Source organism: Osmerus eperlanus, chromosome 1 (assembly GCF_963692335.1).
Source record: "Osmerus eperlanus chromosome 1, fOsmEpe2.1, whole genome shotgun sequence".
Classification (NCBI taxonomy): domain Eukaryota; kingdom Metazoa; phylum Chordata; class Actinopteri; order Osmeriformes; family Osmeridae; genus Osmerus; species Osmerus eperlanus.
Genome location: NC_085018.1, coordinates 25666502 through 25691165, shown reverse-complemented (window position 1 = coordinate 25691165; position 24664 = coordinate 25666502). Strand labels below are relative to the sequence as shown.

Here is a 24664-nt window from a genome sequence, read left to right as displayed (position 1 = left end):
ATTCCTGCAAACTGAAATAGCTATAATGGACAGATGCAAGGGAATGGCGGTTACACCTACGCGCAATACAGAGAGGACATGTTGTATCACAAGACACAGGTTTTTTTTTCTCCTGTTGAGAGTTTTTTGGGAGTTTTTCCTTGTCTTCCTTGAGGGTTTAGGTTGGTTGAGGGGCAGTTCTATGGGCATATGTGAAGCCCTCTGTGACATGCTTGCGTGTAAAAAGGGCTATACAAATACATTTGATTTGAAGACACAATAAGACAATTGATCAAATGTTTTGATCCTGAAGGTCCTTCAGTCCCTCAGTGAAGGAGTGGAGATCAGGCGAGCGCGGCGTCTGAGACGCAGGCATTAGGCTACCACAACAAGGTCCCAACGCGCTATGGCATATGGCTAAAGGAGTTGAATTTATTCTCATTTTTTTAAATATTGTATATTATAGCTATTTTATACTTTATATTTTATTTTACATTTCCCCTTAGTATTAGTTAGTTAGACTTAGGCTATCGTTAGTATAGACTTGTTTAAACTTACACCACTTATTTAAGATCTAAGACCCCATATGTTGAATGTAAGCACCATCCAAGTAAATTCCTTGTCTGTGCAAACTTTCATGGCGATTATTAAACCCCTTCTGATTCCAATTCTGATTCTGGTTCACTGACAACTGAATTGGTGCAAAGATTCAAAAGAAGGGACAGTTCTTAACAGCCCATTGGCTGCAGAAAGAGACCAGATAACGTGCTCATTGTGTGTCACTTCATGCGTTTCCGAAATACCAGAAATTAATATTTATGTTAAATAGGCCTATAGGGTCAGCTAATTCACAATTGGGCTGAAGGCTGAAATCCGGTTGTTTACTTGTTCTTTAACATCCCCAAAACATGTTATTGTGTAGCCAAAAACACAATCTCACAATGCTATACATTTATTTTGTTAATGTCAACTGTAATTTCTGCTTGAGGAAACCTACTCTACTATTTCAAAAAGAGAAACACGTTCTTTGACTATTTTCATATATGCGGAAACGGAACCTTCCGTCTGCTGACCGCTGTGCTGCGTAAACGGTACTGCACTATGCTACTTAGCATATTTGGCCATCATCCTCTTTGTCACTGTCACAGCACAGTGGCAGCAAAGGCGAGGAGATAATCGACTGTGGTAGCATAGTAGGTTCTGTATTTAAGCGTCCCGGCTTGGAATTCAAGAAACCTTTCTTGTAAAACGAACTTTTGGTAAGATTGCTATCCACAGCATCACTGATTTTAACATGCTACATCCAAATCCAGCGTACAAGATAGTTAGCCTAGCTTCGCGATCGTTAGACTACGGATAGTGGTAGCCAGCTAGCTATCTAGCTAGCTAGCTATTTGACATCCACCCGTCCCTACACTCACACCGGCCATCCGTAGCTACACAGCTAAGATAGCTAACCTCTAGTGAGAGCAAAAAAAATAATTAGGTAAACTAGCCATCTGGTCAATCATTTTATATATTCATCTACGTTCTCAACTCTCAGATGTAGTCTCCTAGTACAGTTGCCAAATTTGCTAGGTTAGAGATTCTTGTCCTTTCTGTCTGGCAGGATTAGCTAGCTAACAAGCGTAGTAGGCTACTAGTCGTGCCAGTGCAAGCAGGTCTTTTAGCAACCATGTCAAAAATTAAAGGATTAACTTTTCTTTGAAGCAGCAGTAGGGTAGTTTATGCTCAAACCAGTTTAGCACTATCTAACTAGCTACTTGCCTGTTTTAAGCAATGAGGTGTTAAATAGATTGAACATTTCGTGTGGTGATCTGTAATCTGTGTTTTGCTATCTTGTCCATCCTGAACACAAGTTTCTCGCATCCTTCTATGAACTGTGGCTGTTAAGATTTAGACATTTTCACGTATTATTATTGTAATAATAATCGTTGATTGTTGCTGTATTCTGTTTCAGTTAAGCAGCTATGGCAGAACCAGAACTTCTGTTGGACTCCAATATTCGTCTGTGGGTGGTCCTGCCCATCGTCTTCATCACCTTCCTTGTTGGAGTGATTCGACATTATGTCTCAATTCTGCTTCAGACTGACAAGAAACTGACATTAGAGCAGGTGTCAGACAGGTAGAAGAGATTCATTTAGGTGAATAGTTTTCTTTATTGTTAACATGCATTTGCTTATTTCACAAGTGTTATTTCACTCTTTGATATTCAGCCAGGTCCTTATCAGGAGCAGAATTCTTAGAGAAAATGGAAAATACATCCCTAAACAGGTGAGATCACTGTATACAATTACAATTTTTGATGATGCTGTGGTTACCTTTTAGGATAGATTATAGCTGCCACTTTCAAAAACTGCACACACACACACTCACACACCTTTTTCTCCTGCTTACAAGTCTTTCTTGATGAGAAAATTTTACTTCAACAATCAAGAGGATGGATTCTTCAAAAAAACCAAGAGGAAGGTCGTTCCTCCTTCTCCAATGACAGGTGAGCAGACACTCAACATCTTTCAGAAGGGACGTGATGCAGTCTCTGCTGGCTTTGCTGTTCATAAAGCGCAGTCACACTGACAGTTGGTAACCTTGTACGCAGATCCCAGCATGCTGACAGACATGATGAAAGGCAACGTGACAAACGTGCTTCCCATGATTCTTATCGGCGGTTGGATCAACTGGACCTTTTCAGGATTTGTCACAAGTAACTTGTCCTTTGTCCATGAGGCTGGATTATTGTTGATCTTTCGTTATTCATTTGCTACTAGTTCACAATTATTCCCCCCACCCCATTCCATTCTTAATGTGTTTAGTAACACCCCACCTTTGTTCCTCACAGCCAAGGTACCTTTCCCACTAACCCTACGCTTCAAGCCCATGCTGCAACAAGGAATCGAGCTGCTCTCTCTTGATGCCTCCTGGTAAAGTTCACGACACGCAGGTTTATCTTCATGACCAAACACTGTCAGAACTGTGCACTGCTTCTCCCAGTTTATGTTCGGCAGCACTTACTGTGCACTATTTGTATGTCGCTTTGGATTGGATCGTTTGTGAAATGAATAATGCAGTTAAGCTATATGCTTTTGGTGTGAATGCGAGTCTAGGTTTATGAAGCGTCTTCCCACATCTGCTTGGGTGATGAGTGAAGACGGAGTTTGTCAGCTAATCTCCACCTCTTTTCAGGGTCAGCTCAGCGTCCTGGTACTTCCTGAATGTGTTTGGTCTCAGAAGCATGTACTCCTTGATTCTGGGACAAGATAACGGTAAACGCACCTTTTCCTACTATTCATGTTGCCGTAGAACTATTGATATTTGCAAACGCAATAGCTGCATTGTGAGACGCAATATGATTTTGTGTCACTAATGCCCACAGGTGCGGATCAGTCCAGGATTATGCAGGAGCAGATGAGTGGGGCTGCTATGGCCATGCCTGCTGACACAAATAAAGCCTTCAAGGTATAATTCATGGCAATTGTTGTATTAGTTGACTTAATAGGGTCAGTGTGGTGTCTTGGTTAATGGGGGTTCTTTACCTTTTCAGGCCGAGTGGGAGGCACTTGAGCTAACCGACCACCAGTGGGCGCTGGAGAGTGTTGAGGAGGAACTGATGAGCAAGGAGCTGGACTTAGAGGGAATGTTTAGCAAGGATCTGCCTACTGGCATCTTCTGATTGGCTGTTGACCACTACAGGGAACTGTTTACCACTGGGCACACATACGTTTTTCTTTAATGGAAGCAATTAGGGGTGCAGATAATTTACATAGAGATGAAATAGTGTGTCTTCTGAGGTTTTATGGAACATCTATGTACATTTGTGTGCAATCATTGACCTTTCAATTGTTTTATGCTGCTGCTGTTGCTGTCTCAATGTGATATTGAAATTGAATGACTTCAACGGGACAGTTTTGTGAAGTCAGTGTTGAAAGAAAACAATACAGAAACTGTATGTCCTACAACGATATCACTCCTTTTAGTTTTTGAAATGTTATGATTAGTCTTTTTTCATCACTTAGAATTATTATTGATATATTTGTGTTTTGTTTAACCAGAAGACACAATAGTGACATTACTAAACGGATGTGAAAGGATACTACTGTTGCGAAGCATTCCACATTCACATTGTATAACCATTCCTTTTATTTTAAGCAGCATTGTGTGTTTGACATGACTGGCAGATCTTAGGTTGAACTAATTTGTGTGTTTATTAATGCAGTGTGTTACTTTTTTAATATTTATTTTTAGCAATTTTATGATGTAACAATTCCCTTGCTTTTGTATAAAGATCAATTTCCCTATATCGGGAGTTTTCATTACTACAGCCAAGTCACAAATCAAGTCACTTGTCACACCTCAACCAAGCAACAGCCCTGTTGCCATAGTAATGACTCAGGAATGAATTTGTCATTTATCTAATTTTGCGTCAGTGGCTGATGAGAGATAGATGTAGACTACCTGTATTATATTGCTAAAATCTTTAATGTTAGGTAAATCCAACAAAATTACCCGTTCTACAAGCCAACATTTCCTGGCCAGGGTCCAGAACAACGTAGATGGCATTTGCTTGATAGAGCTAGACTAACTGAATATCAAGTAAAAGTGGTATTGACCCAGATAGCCAAGCTAAATTGAGACTTGCAAATTGGCAAGGACTGGAGGAAGAGTCAATGAAATAGCTGGCAAGTGACGTCATTAGCTAGCTTGCTAGCGAAACAACCAACCAACTACATAATTTACTTGTATTCCTCTGTTATCTGTAGAGCTCGATAACTAGTACTAAAACAATATTTTATGTCCACTGCCAACTCAACTGGCGCCTCCACTGTCGAAAATCGGAAATTGTCAAAGAACCGCAAGTGCTTGTGTTGTGCATCCGCATCTGCTGTTCGTACTGCGCGTTCGCGATCCCGGCTTACTCATTTCATGATGGCCGAGGGAGGCGGACCCGAGTCGGGTAACGCGACAGACTCCGATCCGGAGCCGGTAGCCGCGCAGATACCGACGCCTTCAACAGAAAGTCAAAAACAGACTATCGGAACACTTCTCAAAACAACTCTTCGAAGGGGCGACGAATGGTAAGATTTGAACGGCAAGTGTTTAGAAATTATAGTTAGCCAGCTAGCTAGGTTGTTAGCTGACCATGCTAGCAAGCTAACGTTAGCTCACTACGCTGGTATTAGACAGCTCGTTTGCTAGTGCTAGCTAACTATCCAACCATAGGGTTGACGTCAAGGGAGGCTACCTAGCGTTAGCTGCTAACCATCCGTTGTGGTGTTATCACCATAGCTAACGCTAGCTAGCTGGCTAGCTAGCTTAGGCCATTCAGAAACGATAAACCGGTTTCCATCGAACAGGAAATGGCTTGATATCAGGAGTTGGACCACATTTCACAGAGACATGCGAACTAACATTAGCACAGTTAGCCAGCTAACTTTAACTTAGCTAGCCTACCTGTCTAGCGTTAGCTAGACAACCTGAATGGTAACGGTAAACAAAAACAAAAAATGGGTAGCTGAATCATTATCTTTAACTACCAAGACAGGAGACTATTCACATTCTTGATTTACTGCTATACAATCACAGTCTTTGCTGCCAAAATTACATAAGTTAGCTAGCAAGCTAGTTACAATATGACGATGATGGTTGAGCCTTAGCAGGCCCCGGTTCAATGTGTAGAAGTGCAATGACTGCGACTGAGCTAGCTAGCTGACGAGTGCTTTGTCATTGGAACTGGATAAAGCCCAGGAACCGTTTCCTTGACAGTTTACTGTTTGTTGAGTTTGTCCATAGTTTTGTATAGTTTTCAGCAACATTGTCAAGTACTACTATACAATAAATCATACTCGTGAATGGAAAGTAGGCGTCAGAATAGACAAATGGGCCAACAAAACAACAACACCCTAGCTAAGTTTCAACATGCCTTTATATCAGCAGTTTGTATACATTGTTGTGAGGTACTCAACCAAATGGCATTAAAGATTGGTCAACATCATTGGGCCCAATGGCCTAAATTCCACCAGCCCAAATCGGTGTTAAAGTTACAGGAGTGTTGTAAACACTGAAACCCAATTAGTATGTCTCTAGTTGCTTAATGGAAAGTTGTGCTAAGGAGTTAAGTTTTACTCATGTACGTTGGACTGTAAAATGTTGGTAACAAGCTTATGCCGTGGAGGAGATTCCTTTTTGGGATGAGATTAGGACATCCCAGCTTGCTGTTACTATATCTGCAATGATTACCTACAGCATGAGGCTGTTTGTTTAGGAGGTGTTGCATAATATCTTGGCTGAGTTTGGAAGACACGACAGTAAACAAATATTTTGGTTTTTGGACAGCTAACAAAATGTGAGAACTAAGCTTTGTCAAATGTCTACCAATCCTAGGGTAGGTTTTAGTCTCAGGTATTATTAAAATACACTGTAGCTCGTATTTGCCTGGTTTCCCTTATCAAGTCATATGTATTTTTTTCAGGTTCCTGATTGACAGCAGATGGTTTAAACAGTGGAAGAAGTATGTGGGCTTTGACAGCTGGGATATGTACAACGTTGGAGAGCACAGTCTCTATCCAGGACCCATCGACAACTCTGGGTTGTTCTCGGGTGAGGGAGGCGCTGAGTTTGGGTTGTACAAAATGTTAAAGGCAGAGTTGGTAATGTTGAGACACACCTCTTCTCATGTTTTCTTGTCACGTTTGACTTTCCAGTCGAGACAGAAGTGTTATCTTAGTCAGCAGCTGCGTACGTTATGACACTTTCTGTTTTGATCTGCAGACCAAGAGACCCAAATCTTGAAGGAGCACCTTATAGATGAGCTGGACTATGTCCTGGTCCCCACAGAGGCCTGGAACAAGCTCGTCCACTGGTACGGGTGCCTTGAAGACCAGCAGCCCATCGTTAGAAAGGTGTGACTGAAATGAAGAAAAAATACATGTTACCCCCCCCTCCCCACTATAGACTCTTTGTATTCCACGGACTGTGATCTGTCTGTACTCGTCTCTAACGGTTACCCTTTTCACCTAGGTGGTGGAACATGGCATGTTTGTGAAGCACTGTAAGGTGGAAGTCTACCTGTTGGAATTAAACCTGTGTGAGAATAACAACATGGACAATGTGGTCACGCGTCACTTCAGCAAAGCCGACACCATAGGTGAGAGAACACCCGCTGTCACAGGGAAATGTCTGGAAAGATTTCAAGTTCACTATTTAAATCATTTTGAGTGTCAGTGTTAATTGTCTGTATATGAGCAGCTGGTACTTGATGTTGCATATGTGTTAACTTCTCTCTCTCCCCCCCCCCCCCCCCACCTGCCTTATTGCGTGTATATCTGCCACATTGGCTGCTCTCAGACACCATAGAGAAGGAGATGAGGTTGTTGTTTGAGATCCCATCCGGGAGCGAGACGCGGCTGTGGAACAAGTACATGAGCAACACGTATGAGCAGCTGAACAAGCCGGACAGCACCGTGCAGGATGCCGGTCTCTTCCAGGGCCAGGTACAGAACACACACCTCACCCCCCAGGTACAGAACACACACCTCACCCCCCAGGTACAGAACACACACCTCACCCCCCAGGTACAGAACACACACCTCACCCCCCAGGTACAGAACACACACCTCACCCCCCAGGTACAGAACACACACCTCACCCCCCAGGTACAGAACACACACCTCACCCCCCAGGTACAGAACACACACCTCACCCCCCCAGGTACAGAACACACACCTCACCCCCCCAGGTACAGAACACACACCTCACCCCCCAGGTACAGAACACACACCTCACCCCCCCAGGTACAGAACACACACCTCACCCCCCAGGTACAGAACACACGCCTCACCCCCCAGGTACAGAACACACACCTCACCCCCCCAGGTACAGAACACACACCTCACCCCCCAGGTACAGAACACACACCTCACCCCCCCAGGTACAGAACACACGCCTCACCCCCCAGGTACAGAACACACACCTCACCCCCCCAGGTACAGAACACACGCCTCTCCCTCACCCAGGGCCAGGTACAGAACACACGCCTTACCCAGGGCCAGGTACAGAACCTCACCCTGACGAGGGTAGACCCTCCGAACTGACCTCCGCCTCGCTGATAACCCCCACACTAACAAACCAAGCTCAGGGTTACAATAGCATTTGTTTATTTCGGGAATGACATCAGGCGTTGCTGAGATCTGATTGGCTGGTATGTTTGCTGTGTGTCTGGGTGCCACCAGGCGTCATCACAGACAGACATTAGTATTTGAAACACACAGGAATTTTGCCATGGCAGGTTGTGTTTGTTTGATGGGCGGACCAGCTCGCCTGACAACGCTCATCTGGCTTGTTGCCCATAGGTGCTTGTGATCGAACGCAAGAATGAGGACGGCAGTTGGCCTAGACAAGCTTCCCATCCAAAGTAAGTCTCAATATCACATGGCCTTATCAAACTGGAATTAGGCATCACTAACGACAAAAGACTCTTCCAATATCAAGGCATATCATACGTACGCTACCACGTCCTATGTTCGTATAAAGTATGGCTACGCCGAGCACAGAATTTGCTCCTAGATATTCAATTTAAGCATCGCTCCCCGGCCCTACGTTCGAAGGATAAACACTGATGTTAAAGTCTTTATTGCAGAGGTTTGATTGTAAAATGTGTCTCTGCGTGTTCCCCTCCAGATCTAGTACAGCAACCTCCAGGAATTTCACTACCTCCCCAAAGCTCTCTTCCACCTCCTCAGCACCCATCTCCTCCACCTCCTCAGCACCTATCTCCTCCACCGTCACTAACGGAGACAGCAGCAGCAGCTCAGGCTACACGCTGAACAACAGCACCTCCTCTGGAAACAGGCACGGACACTTCACACGCCTCGTCAGATGCTAAGCTATGCTAGCTGTTCGTTGAGCAGGATTGCTAAGCTATGCTAGCTGTTCGTTGAGCAGGATGCTTCGTTTACTGTTGGGTTTTTCCACTGCTAGGAGCTAAGCTTACGTTAATCATCCTCGTGCTAAGATTGTAAGCTGGGTCAAGAGTTGTTGTTATGGTGTAAGTTCTGTGTGTCATATCGGTTGTTTCTGTGACTGGTCGGGGCTTTGATAGACATCTACTCTGCTCCAATAGATTGGGGGGATACAACTCCTACAGCTCCTCCTACAACTACAGAGAGTCGGCATCCCAACCTGGCTTATGTGGCCTCAGTAACCTAGGCAACACCTGCTTTATGAACTCTGCCCTCCAGGTACACACGGTCAAACACACACACACACATCCACACAGACTGACAGACAGCTGTTCACTTCTAAACCGTGTACTTTCCACCTGCTCCACAGTGCCTGAGCAATGCGTCCCCCCTCACCGAATACTTCCTGGACGACCAGTACGAGGCAGAGATCAACCGGGAGAACCCACTCGGGATGAGGGGGGAGATCGCAGAGGCCTACGCAGACCTGGTCAAGCAGATGTGGCTCAGCCGAAGCAGCTACGTAGCCCCCCGCACCTTTAAAGTGAGCCGCCCCTCCACCGACAACAGCCCCTGATCTACAGCGGACGTTTTCCCAAGTTCACTTACGATGTTCCTGGTTCCCCTGGTCCTGATCCCCCCTCTCCGTGTTTGTGTTAGACCCAGGTGGGGCGCTTTGCCCCCCAGTTTTCGGGCTACCAGCAGCAGGACTCCCAGGAGCTTCTGGCCTTCCTGCTGGATGGCCTCCACGAGGACCTGAACCGTGTCAAGAAGAAGCCTTACCTTGCCCTGAGAGACGCAGAGGGCCGCCCCGACGAGGTGCACACACACGCACACACACACACATCTGTCCTGGCTACGGAGAGTGTGTGTGAATACATCATGTCTGCAGTCTATATCTGTATAACCGTTTGAATTGCTTGGATGGTTTGCTTGGATGGTTTCGGCCAAGAGCAAGGCTCAGCGTGTTTGTTCTTCACTAGATGGTAACGTGGGTCGTGCTTTCTCAGATTGTAGCTAAGGAATCCTGGAGTAACCACCGGCTGCGGAACGACTCCATCATCGTGGACATCTTTCACGGCCTCTTCAAGTCCACCCTGGTGTGTCCGGAGTGCTCCAAGGTCTCTGTGACCTTTGACCCTTTCTGCTACCTCACGCTGCCTTTGCCCATGAAGAAGGATCGCACCATGGAGGTGTTTCTGGTCCGCTCCGACCCCCAGTCCAGACCTACGCAGGTACGCTCCCATCTCACTGCTGTTCTGGAACATGCCTTTGTTTTGTTAGTTTTTTTTTACCTGGAAAGGAATCTTAGTTAGTCAACAGATCTGGTCAGGCATGGCCCCTGAAGACACTTGTCTTGTTTGTGTAAGTATGTTATTAATAGCGTTATTTAGTGTTGTACATGGGTATATCATGACAGAGTATTCCTCCTTGGTATGCTGCAGATGGATCTGTAAATGTCCTTTGTGTGTGTACCTTTAGTATTAATTCTGCGTCAATCCCTGAGTAGTCCAGTTCATGTTCTCTCTCTCCACCTCTCCGCCAGTACCGAGTGGTGGTCCCCAAGCTGGGAGCAGTGACAGACCTGTGCGCCGCTCTGTCCAGACTCTCTGGCATCCCTGCGGAGAACGTGAGAGCTTTGCCCTTTTCCTGTTGGTCAAATGAACCTGAATGAGCACCTGCTGAATACAGAGCACTGTTCTGTCCCACACTCACTCTCCAGACCCTCTTTGGAATCAGCTTTATTAGAACCCCCCCAACCATCTAGCTCCATTTATATCCTGTTTGGGTGAACTGTCCCTTTTTAGCTGTCACCAAGTAGCGGAGGTGTGAACCGCTTTCCTTGTTTGTCCAGATGGTGGTGGCCGACGTTTACAATCACAGGTTCCACAAGATCTACAGACGAGACGATGGGCTCAACCAGATCATGGAGAAAGATGACATCTTTGTGTAAGCCTCACACACACACACACATTTGTGGAGGAGATGAACAGGAGGCGGTATGTGGTGGTCGTGTGAGTGTATCGTCTGGTGTGGGGTGTTCCAGGTACGAGGTTCAGGAGGAGGACAGTGAGAGGATGAACCTGCCTGTGTACTTCAGGGAGCGCCACTCCAAACACCCAGGGGGCTCCACGGGCACCATGCTGTTTGGACAGCCGCTGCTCATCACTGTGCCCAGGCACAACCTGGTCGCCGACACTCTCTACGAGAAAGTGCTGGAAAGGATTGGGTGAGTGGGTTGGATGTCTGGGGGGTTGTGTTTTGTGTGTGTGTGTGTGTGTGACTTTTCTGTGCATTGCTCTGCCTTAATACCGTGGAACTTAGGCATATAATTGTCACAAACTTAATTAAGTTTACCATATGCTAAGATAACGATTTGGCTAACACACTCCTTGATTGGGCTAACACACCCTCTGCTACAGTGGGTCTCCACCCTGGTCCTCAGGGACCCCCCTGTCCTGCATGTTCTAGATGTTTCCCTGCTCCAACACACCTGATTCTTAAGAACGTGTCGTTACCTGGCTCCTGCTGAGCTTGATAACGACCCGTTTATTTGAACCAGGTGTGTTGGAGCAGGGAGACATGCAGGACAGGGGGTCCCTGAGGACCAGGTGAAGACCCCTGCTCCCCGATGTGTCTAACCCCCTGTGCTCCCCGATGTGTCTAACCCCCTGTGCTCCCCGATGTAGCTAACCCCCTGTGCTCCCCGATGTGTCTAACCCCCTGTGCTCCCCGATGTAGCTAACCCCCTGCTCCCCCCGATGTAGCTAACCCCCTGCTCCCCCCGATGTAGCTAACCCGCTGCTCCCCCCGATGTAGCTAACCCCCTGCTCCCCCCGATGTAGCTAACCCCCTGCTCCCCCCGATGTAGCTAACCCCCTGCTCCCCCCGATGTAGCTAACCCCCTGCTCCCCCCGATGTAGCTAACCCCCTGCTCCCCCCGACGTAGCTAACCCCCTGCTCCCCCCGACGTAGCTAACCCCCTGTGCTCCCCGATGTAGCTAACCCCCTGCTCCCCCCGATGTAGCTAACCCCCTGCTCCCCCCGATGTAGCTAACCCCCTGCTCCCCCCGATGTAGCTAACCCCCTGCTCCCCCCGATGTAGCTAACCCCCTGCTCCCCCCGATGTAGCTAACCCCCTGCTCCCCCCGATGTAGCTAACCCCCTGCTCCCCCCGATGTAGCTAACCCCCTGCTCCCCCCGACGTAGCTAACCCCCTGCTCCCCCCGACGTAGCTAACCCCCTGTGCTCCCCGATGTTGCTAACCCCCTGCTCCCCCCGATGTAGCTAACCCCCTGCTCCCCCCGATGTAGCTAACCCCCTGCTCCCCCCGATGTAGCTAACCCCCTGTGCTCCCCAATGTAGCTAACCCCCTGCTCCCCCCGATGTAGCTAACCCCCTGCTCCCCCCGATGTAGCTAACCCCCTGCTCCCCCCGATGTAGCTAACCCCCTGCTCCCCCCGATGTAGCTAACCCCCTGCTCCCCCCGACGTAGCTAACCCCCTGCTCCCCCCGATGTAGCTAACCCCCTGCTCCCCCCGATGTAGCTAACCCCCTGCTCCCCCCGATGTAGCTAACCCCCTGCTCCCCCCGATGTAGCTAACCCCCTGCTCCCCCCGATGTAGCTAACCCCCTGTGCTCCCCGATGTTGCTAACCCCCTGCTCCCTGTCCTCCCCCGTCCCCAGGCGCTACGTGAAGCGTGTGGCGAGCCCCGGTGGCGAGGGGCGGGCCTCGGCCTCCGCCAGCTGCAGCCAGGCCTCGGAGTGCTCCACGGTGGCCACGGCGACGTCCAATCACAACGCGGGGCCGGCCAAGTGCGGCAGCCCACCTTCTGGCTCCAGCAACGGCAGCAGCCACGCAGGGACTTGCAACGGACCCAACGGCGTGTGTGAGGGTGAGCTCCACGCCTCCACACCGGCGGGCTTCCACCCGCTGCCCTGCATGTCTTAGATGTTTCTCTGTTCCTGCACACCTTATTCAGACGGATAGGTTGTTATTAAGCTCTGCTGAAACCCCGATAACCACACATTCTTTTTGTCCTGGTGTGTGGGTGGAGGGAACAGGCAGGAGGGTGGGTCCTGAGGACCAGGGCGTTCTAGATGTGTCCTGGTGTGTGGGTGAAGGGAACAGGCAGGAGGGTGGGTCCTGAGGACCAGGGCGTTCTAGATGTGTCCTGGTGTGTGTGTGTGTGGAAGGAACAGGCAGGAGGGTGGGTCCTGAGGACCAGGGCGTTCTAGATGTGTCCTGGTGTGTGTGTGGAGGGAACAGGCAGGAGGGTGGGTCCTGAGGACCAGGGCATTCTAGATGTGTCCTGTCTCCGGCTCATCTGCTTATAATGAGTGGGCCTCATCAGGCTTCAGCAGAGCTCTTATAACGACCCAACACTAGCAGCTGGGGACTTCATACCTTGCTTCTGATAGGCTCAGTCCGTTATTTCCTGTCACATTTGAGGTCCTCAATATCAGGCCAATAGCAAGACCACCACAGCCTTAAAAGGATATTGTAAATCAAAGCCACGCCCTACATGCTACGACCCAGCGTGTCTCATCCGAATGCGGTCGTCACGGTTTCCAGGTGAGGAGGAGGCCATGGAGCACCAGGTGAGCCCCGAGCCGGAGAACGGCCAATCGGAGGAGGGTGAGGAAGAGGAGGAGGAAGGGGGGGCGTCGGACGTGGAGAACGGGCCGAAGAGCGGTGGGAAGAAGCGGCCGTCCAGCAGCCGGCCTCCCAGACTCTTCACCTTCAGCATGGTCAACTCCTACGGCACCGCCAACATCAGCCCCCTGCCTTGCGACGGCAACGTCCTCAAACTCAACAGTCAGTATTCACACAGGCTTGGCAGGGTTTGGAGTTTTCCGTAGAGGCTTGTATTAGCGTGTAAAGCGTTTTTTGTTGTTGTTGTTAGGGATGCTCACTTTGAATAAAATTAATTGAGCGATAACCGACGCTCGTTAATGACTATTAACCGTTAAACGACAAGATAAAAAATTTAGAATGGACGAGTGTCTGAAAAGTTATACCAATACAATAAATACAATTCCCAAAAAGGGTTGATTATTAAACAGCAGCATAAATGACAACAAACCAAAAACCCATTGAATCCGAGAGCGCTGGCTTTACCCACATGATTGGCAGCTATAACAACAGGGAAGTACAATCACAATTATTTTGCTGCTGCTCAACAACGAAAACGGAGATTGCCAAAGTAGCAGTAAGTCGATAGATTTGTCGCTAGATGCGACTTCTTTGTCCCGAGAGAAGGTGAAGAGTTGCTAAATCTAGTAGCATTGTCGCTAAATTTGCAACACTGTTTTAACCAATATTATTAACCGGTAAACATTAGTATTGTCGGTCAACAGGTACACGGTTAATTATGAGCATCCCTAGTTGTTAAGTGAACGTTCAGCTCGTTGCTTGAGAAGTTAATCGAGCTTCTTGTGTCCGCAGCACATTCCACCGTGGCAATAGACTGGGACTCGGACACCAAGAAGCTGTGTTACGACGACAGAGAGGAAGAGGTCAGTACTTCAATTTGGGCATGTGTGTATGTGTTTCTGATGTGTGTGTGTGTGTGTGTGTGTGCGCGTGTATAAATGTTTGATGACTGTTTCTGGTGTGTGTGTGTGTGTGTGTGGTGCGTGCGCAGGCCTATGAGAAGCACGACAGCATGCTGCAGCTGCAGAAGAAGAAGGCCAGCGTGGCTCTGAGAGAGTGCATCGAGCTCTTCACGACCATGGAGACACTGGGGGAGCACGATCCCTGGTACCACCTGCCTCCTGCCTGGGAGTTTCATGTGCCTGGGTTCAAATCCCCCCCTGTGCCCTCCTGCCTGGGGTCTTGTGCCAGGGTTCATTATACACGAAAAGGGCAAATTCATCCCTCCCACTTTTCATAATTTAACAGCCGCATCCTCGGTTATTGATAAACTGTCCCACACACATTTAAGAACAAACGTACACCCCTGTTCAAATCCCTCTAAGAAAACATTCTTAACTAGAGGGATCTTGTAGACGCTTGTTAGTGGGGCTATTTGCATCTAGAAGATTGACACAACAAGCTGTTCTTGGTATTGTAACCCCATCGCAGTTTTGATCCTTCAACATAATTCCTGTGTTGCTCCAGCCGTGTTACTGTAACAGCTTACCTGTCCACACAGGTACTGCCCCACCTGTAAGAAGCACCAACAGGCCACCAAGAAGTTTGACCTGTGGTCGCTGCCTCGCGTCCTGGTGGTCCACCTGAAACGCTTCTCCTATAACCGCTGCTGGAGAGACAAGCTGGACACCGTGGTGGACTTCCCTGTCAGGTACACTAGTCACGTCACACGGGGGCCTGGGTTCGATTCCAGCCTGGGCTGTTTCCTGCCTGTCCTCCCTCCCTCTCCCCTGTCCTCCCTCCCTCCCCCCTGTCCTCCCTCCCTCTCCCCTGTCCTCCCTCCCTCCCCCCTGTCCTCCCTCCCTCTCCCCTGTCCTCCCTCCCTCCCCCCTGTCCTCCCTCCCTCTCCCCTGTCCTCCCTCCCTCTCCCCTGTCCTCCCTCCCTCCCCCCTGTCCTCCTCTCTCCCCTGTCCTCTCTCCCTCTCCCCTGTCCTCCTTCTCTCTCCCCTGTCCTCCCTCCCTCCCCCCTGTCCTCCTTCTCTCTCCCCTGTCCTCCCTCCCTCCCCCCTGTCCTCCTTCTCTCTCCCCTGTCCTCCCTCCCTCCCCCCTGTCCTCCTTCTCTCCCCCCTGTCCTCCCTCCCTCCCCCCTGTCCTCCTTCTCTCTCCCCTGTCCTCCCTCCCTCCCCCCTGTCCTCCCTCCCTCCCCCCTGTCCTCCCTCCCTCTCCCCTGTCCTCCCTCCCTCCCCCCTGTCCTCCCTCCCTCTCCCCTGTCCTCCCTCCCTCCCCCCTGTCCTCCCTCCCTCCCCCCTGTCCTCCTTCTCTCTCCCCTGTCCTCCCTCCCTCCCCCCTGTCCTCCTTCTCTCTCCCCTGTCCTCCCTCCCTCCCCCCTGTCCTCCTTCTCTCTCCCCTGTCCTCCCTCCCTCCCCCCTGTCCTCCTTCTCTCTCCCCTGTCCTCCCTCCCCCCTGTCCTCTCTCCCTCTCCCCTGTCCTCCTTCTCTCTCCCCTCTCCTCCCTCGCTCTTCCTGTCAGTCTACTACACAACATCACAAAGAAGCAGAAGTGCCCTGACATTTTAAAAGCCCGAAAGCTGGATATAGCTTAGTCCTCTTTTCTAAATTATACCTTTTTTGAAATACTTACTCCCAAATTAAGATGTATTTAAAGGGAATGTGTGATCGTTCTGGACTTGACAGTGCACTTTTAACAAGGCAAAGTAGTAGCAGGAGGCATACTTTGGAAGGAGCTCATTTGCATTGTTTGAAGTCTACAGTTTTCTTTCCTCTGTTTTAGAAGGAAGTCTGACTTCTCTCATCTGTGAGCACTGAGCCTAAACATGTAACTCTAGAATGACACGGCACAATGGCTGCTTTGAATAGTGAATGTGCTTTCACGGTATCATCTCACCTGACACAAAGCTCCTTACAGCCAGAAATTAGGGTTTCTTTTGGTATGTGGTAGATGGAACGTGCAGTGGTATGAAAAGTGTGTGTGTGTGTTTATGTAAAACTGTGTGTGTAACCCTGTCAGACCTTGTTCCCTGGCCCTTCATGAGTCACTCTGCCCAGCAGGAAGTAGGAGGCTGTAATGTGCTAGCTGTATAATGCTAGCTGCGTCCAGCATCTTAGTTCTGACTCATGCTTACTGAGCAGGAGGAAAGCACAACACCTTCTTTGTTCTCTGTCTCCATAACCTGTCAGTCCTGGGAGAAGAACTACACACCCAAGTTTATGCTGAATAACCTACAGTTGTGCCAAGCAAGTGTCTGTATTTTAGAGATTAAACAGAATACTGTTTGCTTGTGCGTCTGACTGTTTTCTCGTTTGCCCGCAGGGACCTGAACATGTCTGAGTTTGTGTGCGACCCCAAGGCCGGCCCCTATATCTATGACCTCATCGCTGTCTCGAACCACTATGGAGGAATGGGCGGAGGCCACTGTGAGTAAATGACACTCGCGGCTGTGGTTGGAGTAAGATTCAACTGGGTGGCCCGGTAGCTCACATGATTCCTGCATATACCATGTAGGCTGAGGCCTTACCGCTGAGGCCTTACCGCTGAGGCCTTACCGCTGAGGCCTTACCGCTGAGGCCTTACCGCTGAGGCCTTACCGCTGAGGCCTTACCGCTGAGGCCTGGGTTCAAATCCGGCCTGGGCTCTTTCGTGCATGTCTTCCCCTCTCTGCCTGTCTCTCTAGTATCTATTTCTCTCAATCTCTCCCTGCCTTCGCTGTCACAGTTCACTTCAAACTGTTATAGAAATAGCATCCTGAAAGTTAGACATGTTTATCTGCGGTTTATCACACCTGATTCAAATGAAGGGTCGTTATCAAGCTCAGCAGAAGCCTGATAACGACCCTTCATTTGAATCAGGTGTGTTGGAGCAGATAAACATCTCTAACTTTCAGGACAGTGGGCCCTGAGGACCAGGGTTGAAGATCTCTGATAGTGTTTATGTTAACAGAATCTCGCACGATCACGTCCAGTAAGGTGAGCTCAAAGCTGTATGCCTAAGTGGGAAAGTTCCCCACCATGTGCGGAAACCCACAGAACTTTACAGTCCAACATGTAATGTTGCTCAGCAACATATTGGGTAGTCCAGGGGCCGGTTGCACAAAGCACCTTAAATTAAGATTTTCCTTAAAGTCAGAGTTAAGGTTTCCTTAAAATGTAATCGGTTGCACAAAGCACCCTTAAGTATTTTCCTTAAGGTTTCCTTAAATGTTCCCTTAAGTATTTAAGGTTTTCTCCTTAACTTCGTCTTATACTTAAGGAATCCCTTAAAGTTCGTTAAAGCGTTGCACGAAAGACCTTAGCAACCAAACTAAGGAAGAAAACTTAAGGTACCTCTAGTTCATTCAACATGAACATCATCAACATGGCCGAGTTTATGGATATAAATGAACGTAGGCCTATCCCAAGAAGTGTTCCGCGACCGCGAAAACCCAATGGATACACTTAATGATGAGCAATTGATCTTAAATTATAGATTTGACCGGCAGTCAATTTACGAATTGTCCGACCGTTTACAGTTGAGTCGATACCAATGATGTTTGCTACCATCACTGCCTCATCTGAAAGTGGTTTTGGAGGTGGACCACCACCTGAAAATGTATTCCAAACAAAATGTATTTTATGTCAATGTAGTTGTTTTATAGCACTCTGTATAGGCTACTGTGCTGCTGCAGTCTAAACATGAAGGCTATTTACGGGTCGGCTAGTCTACCTCGACTAGCTACTGTAACAGTAAATGTTACAAAACATTACTGTGTAGCAACTACAGTAAGCTACACCTACTGTACAAGTAAAGTTGATCTCACCAGTTTTGTTGGACTCCCTCCTGAAATGCGTGATCTCTTTTTTGGACATTACAGTTAAGTTATCATATTTTTTTTGAATTTCTGAAATTGACCATTTGATCAAACTTCGTGAGTTTATGTTGGTTGCTATTTCCTCCCACATTCGTAGTTTTTTGTGGGCTGTTATGTGCAGATCGAATTTACTTTTCAGTGTGTGTTTTCTTTTGCTATATTCCTGTAGAAGGACAATCTTTTCCTCCTCTGACCAATTCGGTTTTCTTGCCCTTTTTTTCCCAATGTTTAGCTCTACTGTAGCTCTTGTAAGGTGATGTAGGCCTACTAACGATAAAACTGAACAGACGCGGTCACCGTGGAAACTGTCAAATTTTACTGCTGTGAAATCACGTTTAATGTAGTAAATCCATTAACGTTTCACCTTAGCTAAGGAAACCATTTAAGGGATTCTGTGCAACCCCCTTAAGTAAATCCCTTAGCTAAGGAGAAATCTACCCTTAAGTGTCATACTTAAGGAAAAAACTTAAGGTGCTTTGTGCAACCGGCCCCAGGACTGTAAATGAACACATTCCTCCAGAGGAGATCCTTAGCTGACCTCCTAAAAAAACACTGCCAACAAGGTACGTGTTGGAAAGCATTTGGCTGAAATGTTACATTACATTACATTTAGTCATTTAGCAGACGCTTTTATCCAGAGCGACTTACAATAAGTACAGGGACATTCTCCCCGAGGCAAGTAAGGTGAAGTGCCTTGCCCAAGGACACAACGTCAGTTGGCATGACCGGGAATCGAACTGGCAACCTTCAGATTACTAGCACGACTCCCTCACCGCTCAGCCACCTGACAGCCATGTTCTTTCTTTGCCAACAGACACGGCCTACGGCAAGAACAAAGCAGACGGGAAATGGCACTACTTTGACGACAGCAGCGTGTCTGCCGCATCGGAGGACCAGATAGTGGTAAGATCACCTCCACACCTCGCTCTTCAACAGCCATCCCTCTCATCTCTCTGACCCATCATGTCATTTTTACATTGTTTAATGTTTATGATGTTGAACTCCTCCTAACTTCATAGAATCAGCTTTACTGGACAAGTGTCCACGCACACAAGGAGTTTGACTCTGGTTATCACTCACACACAAGAAGACGGTTATTATTAGCAGCAACAAGTAGTTATTAAACGCTTACGTCTTTAGCATGGTGATGTCAGTGGTGGCTTACTGCCAGCGCTGGTGTGGTGTGTCGGTGTAACCGTATCCTTCCTGGTGACACAGCCGTCTCATCTTTCCCCTCAGACAAAAGCTGCTTACGTGCTCTTCTACCAGCGGCGTGACGCGGGCGACGCCCCCCTGAAGCCCGCCTCCCCCTCTCTGGGGGGCGCCGGCCCAGAAGCAGCCGACTATCACATGGACACCAACTGAGCGTGCGGCGCTGGGGCCGGCGGAGGCGTGACATGCACTGAAGCAAACGACGACGACACGACAAGAGACACGTTGACACACACACACACACACACCCGAGCTTCTTCAGTGACAGTGAGACTGCAGAGTCAATATTATTATTATTATTCCTTCTCACACACCCTGCACCCCTGTGTTTTGTTTTTGATGATCTTATATACATCGTCACGGAGATCGGAACGCCTTGTCTGTCAGACGAGCAACTTAAGAGACATCCCCCTGGAGCTGCTGGTGTTGTCCGCTTAGTTGGGGGGGGGGGGGGGGCGAGAGAAACCACTGAGAGGAGTATAGAAGAAGGTGAAGTATCCTCTCACTGGACACATGAGATTGTTAGAAGTGACCTAAAAATGCATAGTGATTTAACGCAGACTTTTCTGTTTTACCCGCTAGAAAAGTTCGAAAATAAAAAAAAGCCAAATCTTGTTTTCAACCAAAGCGTTCCAAATTATACATGGAAAGGGAATGTACCAACTCTTTTTGTGTGAGGCTGGAGGGTCGGGGATGAGAGAAAGGTCATGTTTGTTAGCCTTTCAGGTTTTGGAGAATTTATGCAAACATGCTCGTAACATTGCGATGAGCTCAGGGGTCAGCACGTGGCTGGGACTGACGTGTGACCTTAACCAGACGCGTGGAGATTTGATCCAGTCAGCTCGAGGTGTCTCAGCTTGCTGCAGACACACTCCTATTGGTCTAAGAGACTGTGTGTTGCTGTGTCCAGGTTGTTTCTCTGTGTAAACTCCCTTCCTCCCCATCTCTCACCAACCCCCCCCCCCCCGCCTCCTCTCCCTCACCACCCCCCCCCCCCCCCTTCCAAGCCGATCGACTGCTCGTTCGTTGTGAAGCCTAGCATGCTAGCTAGCTCCTGTTTCTTTCATACACCTTGACTCAAGGGGAAATAATCCAGTTAACAAAAAACGTCTTGACGCACGCACTCTCACACACACACACACTCACACAATGCTACAGCGGCCTTTGGTTTTGCAACCTGTTTGAAGAGGAGGAACTTTTAGTTGTCACAGGATTTCATGGTTAAAACCTTTTTGTTTGCATTTGGAAAGTGTGAATATTTGGGATGTATGATAAGGCCTTAGCGTAGAGATCTCACAGCTAGCGGTTGAAAGCTATACTTAATTGCTCCCCCCTGGTACACGTGCAGATGGCTTATATTGTACAGTGTTGCAGCTCTGCATTCGTATGGCTGTATTCAATATCTACAAAAGCACGTGGAGTGAAGCTGACTTCAGACCAGTAAAGAAAGTGGTGCTTGAATTTTTTTTTTTTACTTGAAACTGCTGACGATCAACAATAAGCAGTCTTATGTCATCAGGAGGAATGGGAGAGCAGTGAGTGAATGATCTGTGTGTTCTGCTGGGCACAGGCACCTGCTGTCCAGCTTTTAGTCTTTTTCCAAATGACTCGGCCAATGAAATCGCTATTGAAAATAAAATGTTATAGATAAGTCTTGTTTGTCAATGGGAACATTCAGTTAGAGTAACGAGTAATACAAACAAGTTTAACAAATGATTTTTTTTGTTGCTATGTGCTGTAGCTTGGTACCCCATACAAAGCTGGCTGATGCCAACTACATGTGTTGTTTGAGAAAAGGGCTGTTGGTGACATGGCCATAATACAGTAGAATATGCGTCAGCAGCTAGTGTCTCTAAAATCACCAACCCCAGATTCAGTAGCCAATAGTCTTGTGAGAACATAACCAGTGACACCTTTTATGGATGATTAAAAAAAAGACAAAGTAGATGCACCTTGGCATTTGTCTTGTGCTTTTCCCATGTCACAGCAGCATGTTCAGAGAGAGGTCTTTCAGACGACACACCACTCTAATGATGCGGCCCATCTCAGATGAGAACTTTAATTACTATAACCATATTTATGCCAATGAATAGAAAAGCTTTATATTATCTCTGTAATATTCCGCTAAAGTCAGTTAAAAAACAACAAAAAACATTCAGCTGTCCAAAAACATATTTACATTTTCTTTAAATCATGAGCGACTTCTACACTTCAGTTTAAGTTTGCTGTTAAAAATATTTATTAGATGTAAATAATCACAATATTTGAGATAGATACATAACTGTCCTTATATTTATCATATTGCCCATATCTGCAATATTTGTTTTTAATGGGAAGTTATTTGGATTGAAAATACAATAAAGATTGGAAGGCTTAAAAGGATGTTTGGACATATGTTTGGACGTTTCTTTTGGAAGAGGTTGATAACCAAGTGCAGTAGGGCAATATATTAAGTATTTTCGATGTGAAAAGCCATCTGAACAAGCCTGAAACTTCAATATGGCTCATGTCTAGTTTTACAGCACATGCTTGGAAGTATATTGAGGTGTATTGCTTTATCAGTATCGTTGTGAAATCACATTTGTTCTCAATGATGAAACATTACATCCTCATTTCAAAAAGTACTGAATCACTCTGCAAATAGGCATTCACTTCCTCTAACCTTTTGCTCCCATACATAAGACATTTCGTGACGTTCTCAAGCTGTGAAAAAACATCTTGGTCTCTATTTGTGCCTGGTCTGAAGACCGTCAAGCCGACGACCCCGCAACAAGGACTCACAGCATGTTTGTGGGACCTTGGTCATGGCACAGTAAATCAAATCAAATTTCAAATCAAATTTATTTGTATAGCCCTTTTTACACGCAAGCATGTCACAGAGGGCTTCACATACGCCCATAGAACTGCCCCTCAACCAACCTAAACCCTCAAGGAAGACAAGGAAAAACTCCCAAAAAACTCAACAGGACAAAAAAAAATGGAAGAAACCTTGGGAGGAGCAATTCAGAGAGGGATCCCCTCCTCCAGAGACGGTTGGTGGGAGAGAGGAGCAGAACACAGGCTAAACATAGTCATACAGTGTCGATGGGTTTTTAAAACACCAAAATCCATTATAGATAAGTAGTAGTAAGAGGACTCAACTGTTGAGAAAACCATTAGTTTATTGGCCCAAATGAGCCAATTCTGTGAACTGTGCAACTTGATGAGTAACTTATTCAACTTTATAGATAAGTAGTAGTAAGAGGACTAAACTGTTGAGAAAACCATTAGTTTATTGGCCCAAATGAGCCAATTCTGTGAACTGTGCAACTTGATGAGTAACTTATTCAAATTAGGTTCAACAATTAATTTTTATTAAGGAACTGATATTACAAAATACGGCTTCTCACCGTGACTTGCACGCGCTACGCTGTTGCAATTCTTGTAACGTCCCACCCCCTCCGGAAACCATTCGATCATGTTGCCAGGATACGTTGCTCATAACATCAGTTCAGTCTACGGCACTCAACCCTTGTGTTATCTTCGGGTCATTCTGACCTATTAGTCATTGTGACCCACCGTCGTATTGCGACAAATTGACCTCATACAAAAACAAAGTGAAGCCTTTTCTTTTAACCGTTGGGGTGTCTCAGACCCCCCACATTGCAAAGGTTAAAAGAAAATTATTTGTTTTTGTATTGGGTAAAAACAACGATGATTCGTTATGAACCTTTGGGTCATGTGACCCGAAGGCAGCACAAGGGTTAAAAAAAAAAAAACAGGCCAAACAACATTCATTCAACCATTTATTTGTCAGTTACATGATGCCATATGCTTTTCGTGGACACAGTACAACTGCAATGCCAAGGCCTTTACGTTTCATCAGAGATCCCTCTCAATACATTTAGTTTCAAAGGATGTCTTCATATAGTAAATGTCCCACATACAGAAGCACAGGTAGTCAGAAAGCATAAGTCATCGTCATTGATAGTTTGCTTTGTTTGGACGGTAGAAAATACATCATCTACTCTGATGGATTTAAATTATGTTCCCATTTAATGTGTTGCTAAACGTCCCTAAATGTGAACCCCCAAACAGCTTCTGCGTGAACAACACTAGGACGTTTTAGTTAGCAAGGTTAAGGAGCTTCTTGATGTCGCCCTCAATGTTGCTGGTGAGGAACCTCCGGCTGTACCTCTTGAACGGTTCTCCGTCAGGGCCGATGAGAAACTTCTCGAAGTTCCAGGCGATGTCGTTCCTGCAGACGGGACTCCAGATGATGCACTTGGGGTCTCCCATGAGGGACATGGGATCGTCGCTAGGGAACGGCAGTTTCTCCTTCAGGAACTGGAACAGGGGGTCGGCGTCCTTTCCGTTCACTTCTAACTTCTCCAGGAGCTGGAACTTTGGCTCAAAGCCATTTCCAGGACGGACGTACTTCAAGGATAAAAGGATCTCTTCGTTTTTGCAGTTTTCCTACGAAAAGAAGCGAGAGTCGTTAGCTGTGGATTCACGATAATGGCTTGATTAAAAAAAGGGAAAAGGTATAGGCTAATAATAGCAAGTAAATGACTACGCGGTTCTACAATACACAAAGGGAACATATTGTTTTACTACAGTAGCTTTCAGAGCAGTGGCAATAGCCTACATATGTCTCCATAAAGTTCCAAGTAAGCTCTACTCCTCTTACCTGATGTCCGAATTGATTGCAGGGCACTCCCAGAATCACAAGCCCCTTGCCGGCGTACCGTTCATGGAGCTCGTTCATCTGGGTGTAATCCCTGGAGGTCGTACCTCAGAGGGAAGCGACGTTCTCGATAAGCACCACCTTGCCCTGGAGAGAGGAGAAATTGAACAGTTCTCCTGTTAAGAGCTTCGCCGTCATCTCGTAGAATTTCTTTGTGGCAGCCATGATGAGTTACTTCTCAGGAAGTACAGTTAGGTTGATACTGTAGCTTACTGTGGGAAGGAATGACGGGGGCGCCAGAGTTTATACTGTTGCGCACAAGGATGTTATAAGGTATTTAGGGACCGTCTAAAAAACACTGTAAATATTTGCAAAATAATTTATTGAGCTAC

General features: G+C 47.2%; 3 protein-coding genes across 3 annotated transcripts; 2 read left to right on the top strand and 1 right to left on the bottom strand.

Annotated features, from left to right (window-relative positions):
- The first annotated feature begins 1045 nt into the window (after nucleotides 1-1045).
- On the top strand, nucleotides 1046-4274 carry emc3 (ER membrane protein complex subunit 3). The gene is made up of 9 exons (XM_062473052.1): nucleotides 1046-1238; nucleotides 1940-2104; nucleotides 2196-2253; nucleotides 2380-2473; nucleotides 2579-2683; nucleotides 2819-2900; nucleotides 3163-3242; nucleotides 3353-3435; nucleotides 3521-4274. Exons 2-9 carry the CDS (start codon nucleotides 1950-1952, stop codon nucleotides 3647-3649), a joined length of 786 nt encoding a protein of 261 aa, XP_062329036.1. The 5' UTR covers nucleotides 1046-1238; nucleotides 1940-1949; the 3' UTR covers nucleotides 3650-4274.
- A 586-nt stretch (nucleotides 4275-4860) lies between these two features.
- usp4 (ubiquitin specific peptidase 4 (proto-oncogene)) lies at nucleotides 4861-21988 on the top strand. The gene is made up of 22 exons (XM_062473043.1): nucleotides 4861-5051; nucleotides 6446-6573; nucleotides 6745-6875; nucleotides 6994-7120; nucleotides 7321-7466; nucleotides 8325-8386; nucleotides 8653-8823; nucleotides 9095-9212; nucleotides 9304-9477; nucleotides 9594-9752; nucleotides 9944-10168; nucleotides 10480-10563; nucleotides 10789-10883; nucleotides 10981-11163; nucleotides 12621-12829; nucleotides 13510-13752; nucleotides 14383-14453; nucleotides 14582-14697; nucleotides 15092-15241; nucleotides 16861-16964; nucleotides 19209-19297; nucleotides 19634-21988. The coding sequence occupies exons 1-22, from the start codon at nucleotides 4900-4902 to the stop codon at nucleotides 19757-19759; spliced, it is 3063 nt and encodes a 1020-aa protein (XP_062329027.1). The 5' UTR covers nucleotides 4861-4899; the 3' UTR covers nucleotides 19760-21988.
- A 1390-nt stretch (nucleotides 21989-23378) lies between these two features.
- gpx1b (glutathione peroxidase 1b) lies at nucleotides 23379-24561 on the bottom strand. Its single transcript, XM_062473030.1, has 2 exons — nucleotides 24276-24561; nucleotides 23379-24061 (listed from the first exon to the last, which is right to left on the bottom strand). The coding sequence occupies exons 1-2, from the start codon at nucleotides 24495-24497 to the stop codon at nucleotides 23711-23713; spliced, it is 573 nt and encodes a 190-aa protein (XP_062329014.1). The 5' UTR covers nucleotides 24498-24561; the 3' UTR covers nucleotides 23379-23710.
- Nucleotides 24562-24664: the final 103 nt, after the last annotated feature.

Bases quoted from the DNA above. Each gene is read 5' to 3' on its own strand.
- emc3 (XM_062473052.1), top strand. From the start codon at position 1,950: ATGGCAGAACCAGAACTTCTGTTGGACTCCAATATTCGTCTGTGGGTG. The intron at 2,105-2,195 runs GTAGAAGAGATT...TTTGATATTCAG, and splicing joins TTAGAGCAGGTGTCAGACAG to CCAGGTCCTTATCAGGAGCA. The intron at 2,254-2,379 runs GTGAGATCACTG...CCTGCTTACAAG, and splicing joins GAAAATACATCCCTAAACAG to TCTTTCTTGATGAGAAAATT.
- usp4 (XM_062473043.1), top strand. From the start codon at position 4,900: ATGATGGCCGAGGGAGGCGGACCCGAGTCGGGTAACGCGACAGACTCC. The intron at 10,564-10,788 runs GTGAGAGCTTTG...TTGTTTGTCCAG, and splicing joins CTGGCATCCCTGCGGAGAAC to ATGGTGGTGGCCGACGTTTA. The intron at 15,242-16,860 runs GTACACTAGTCA...GTTTGCCCGCAG, and splicing joins GTGGTGGACTTCCCTGTCAG to GGACCTGAACATGTCTGAGT.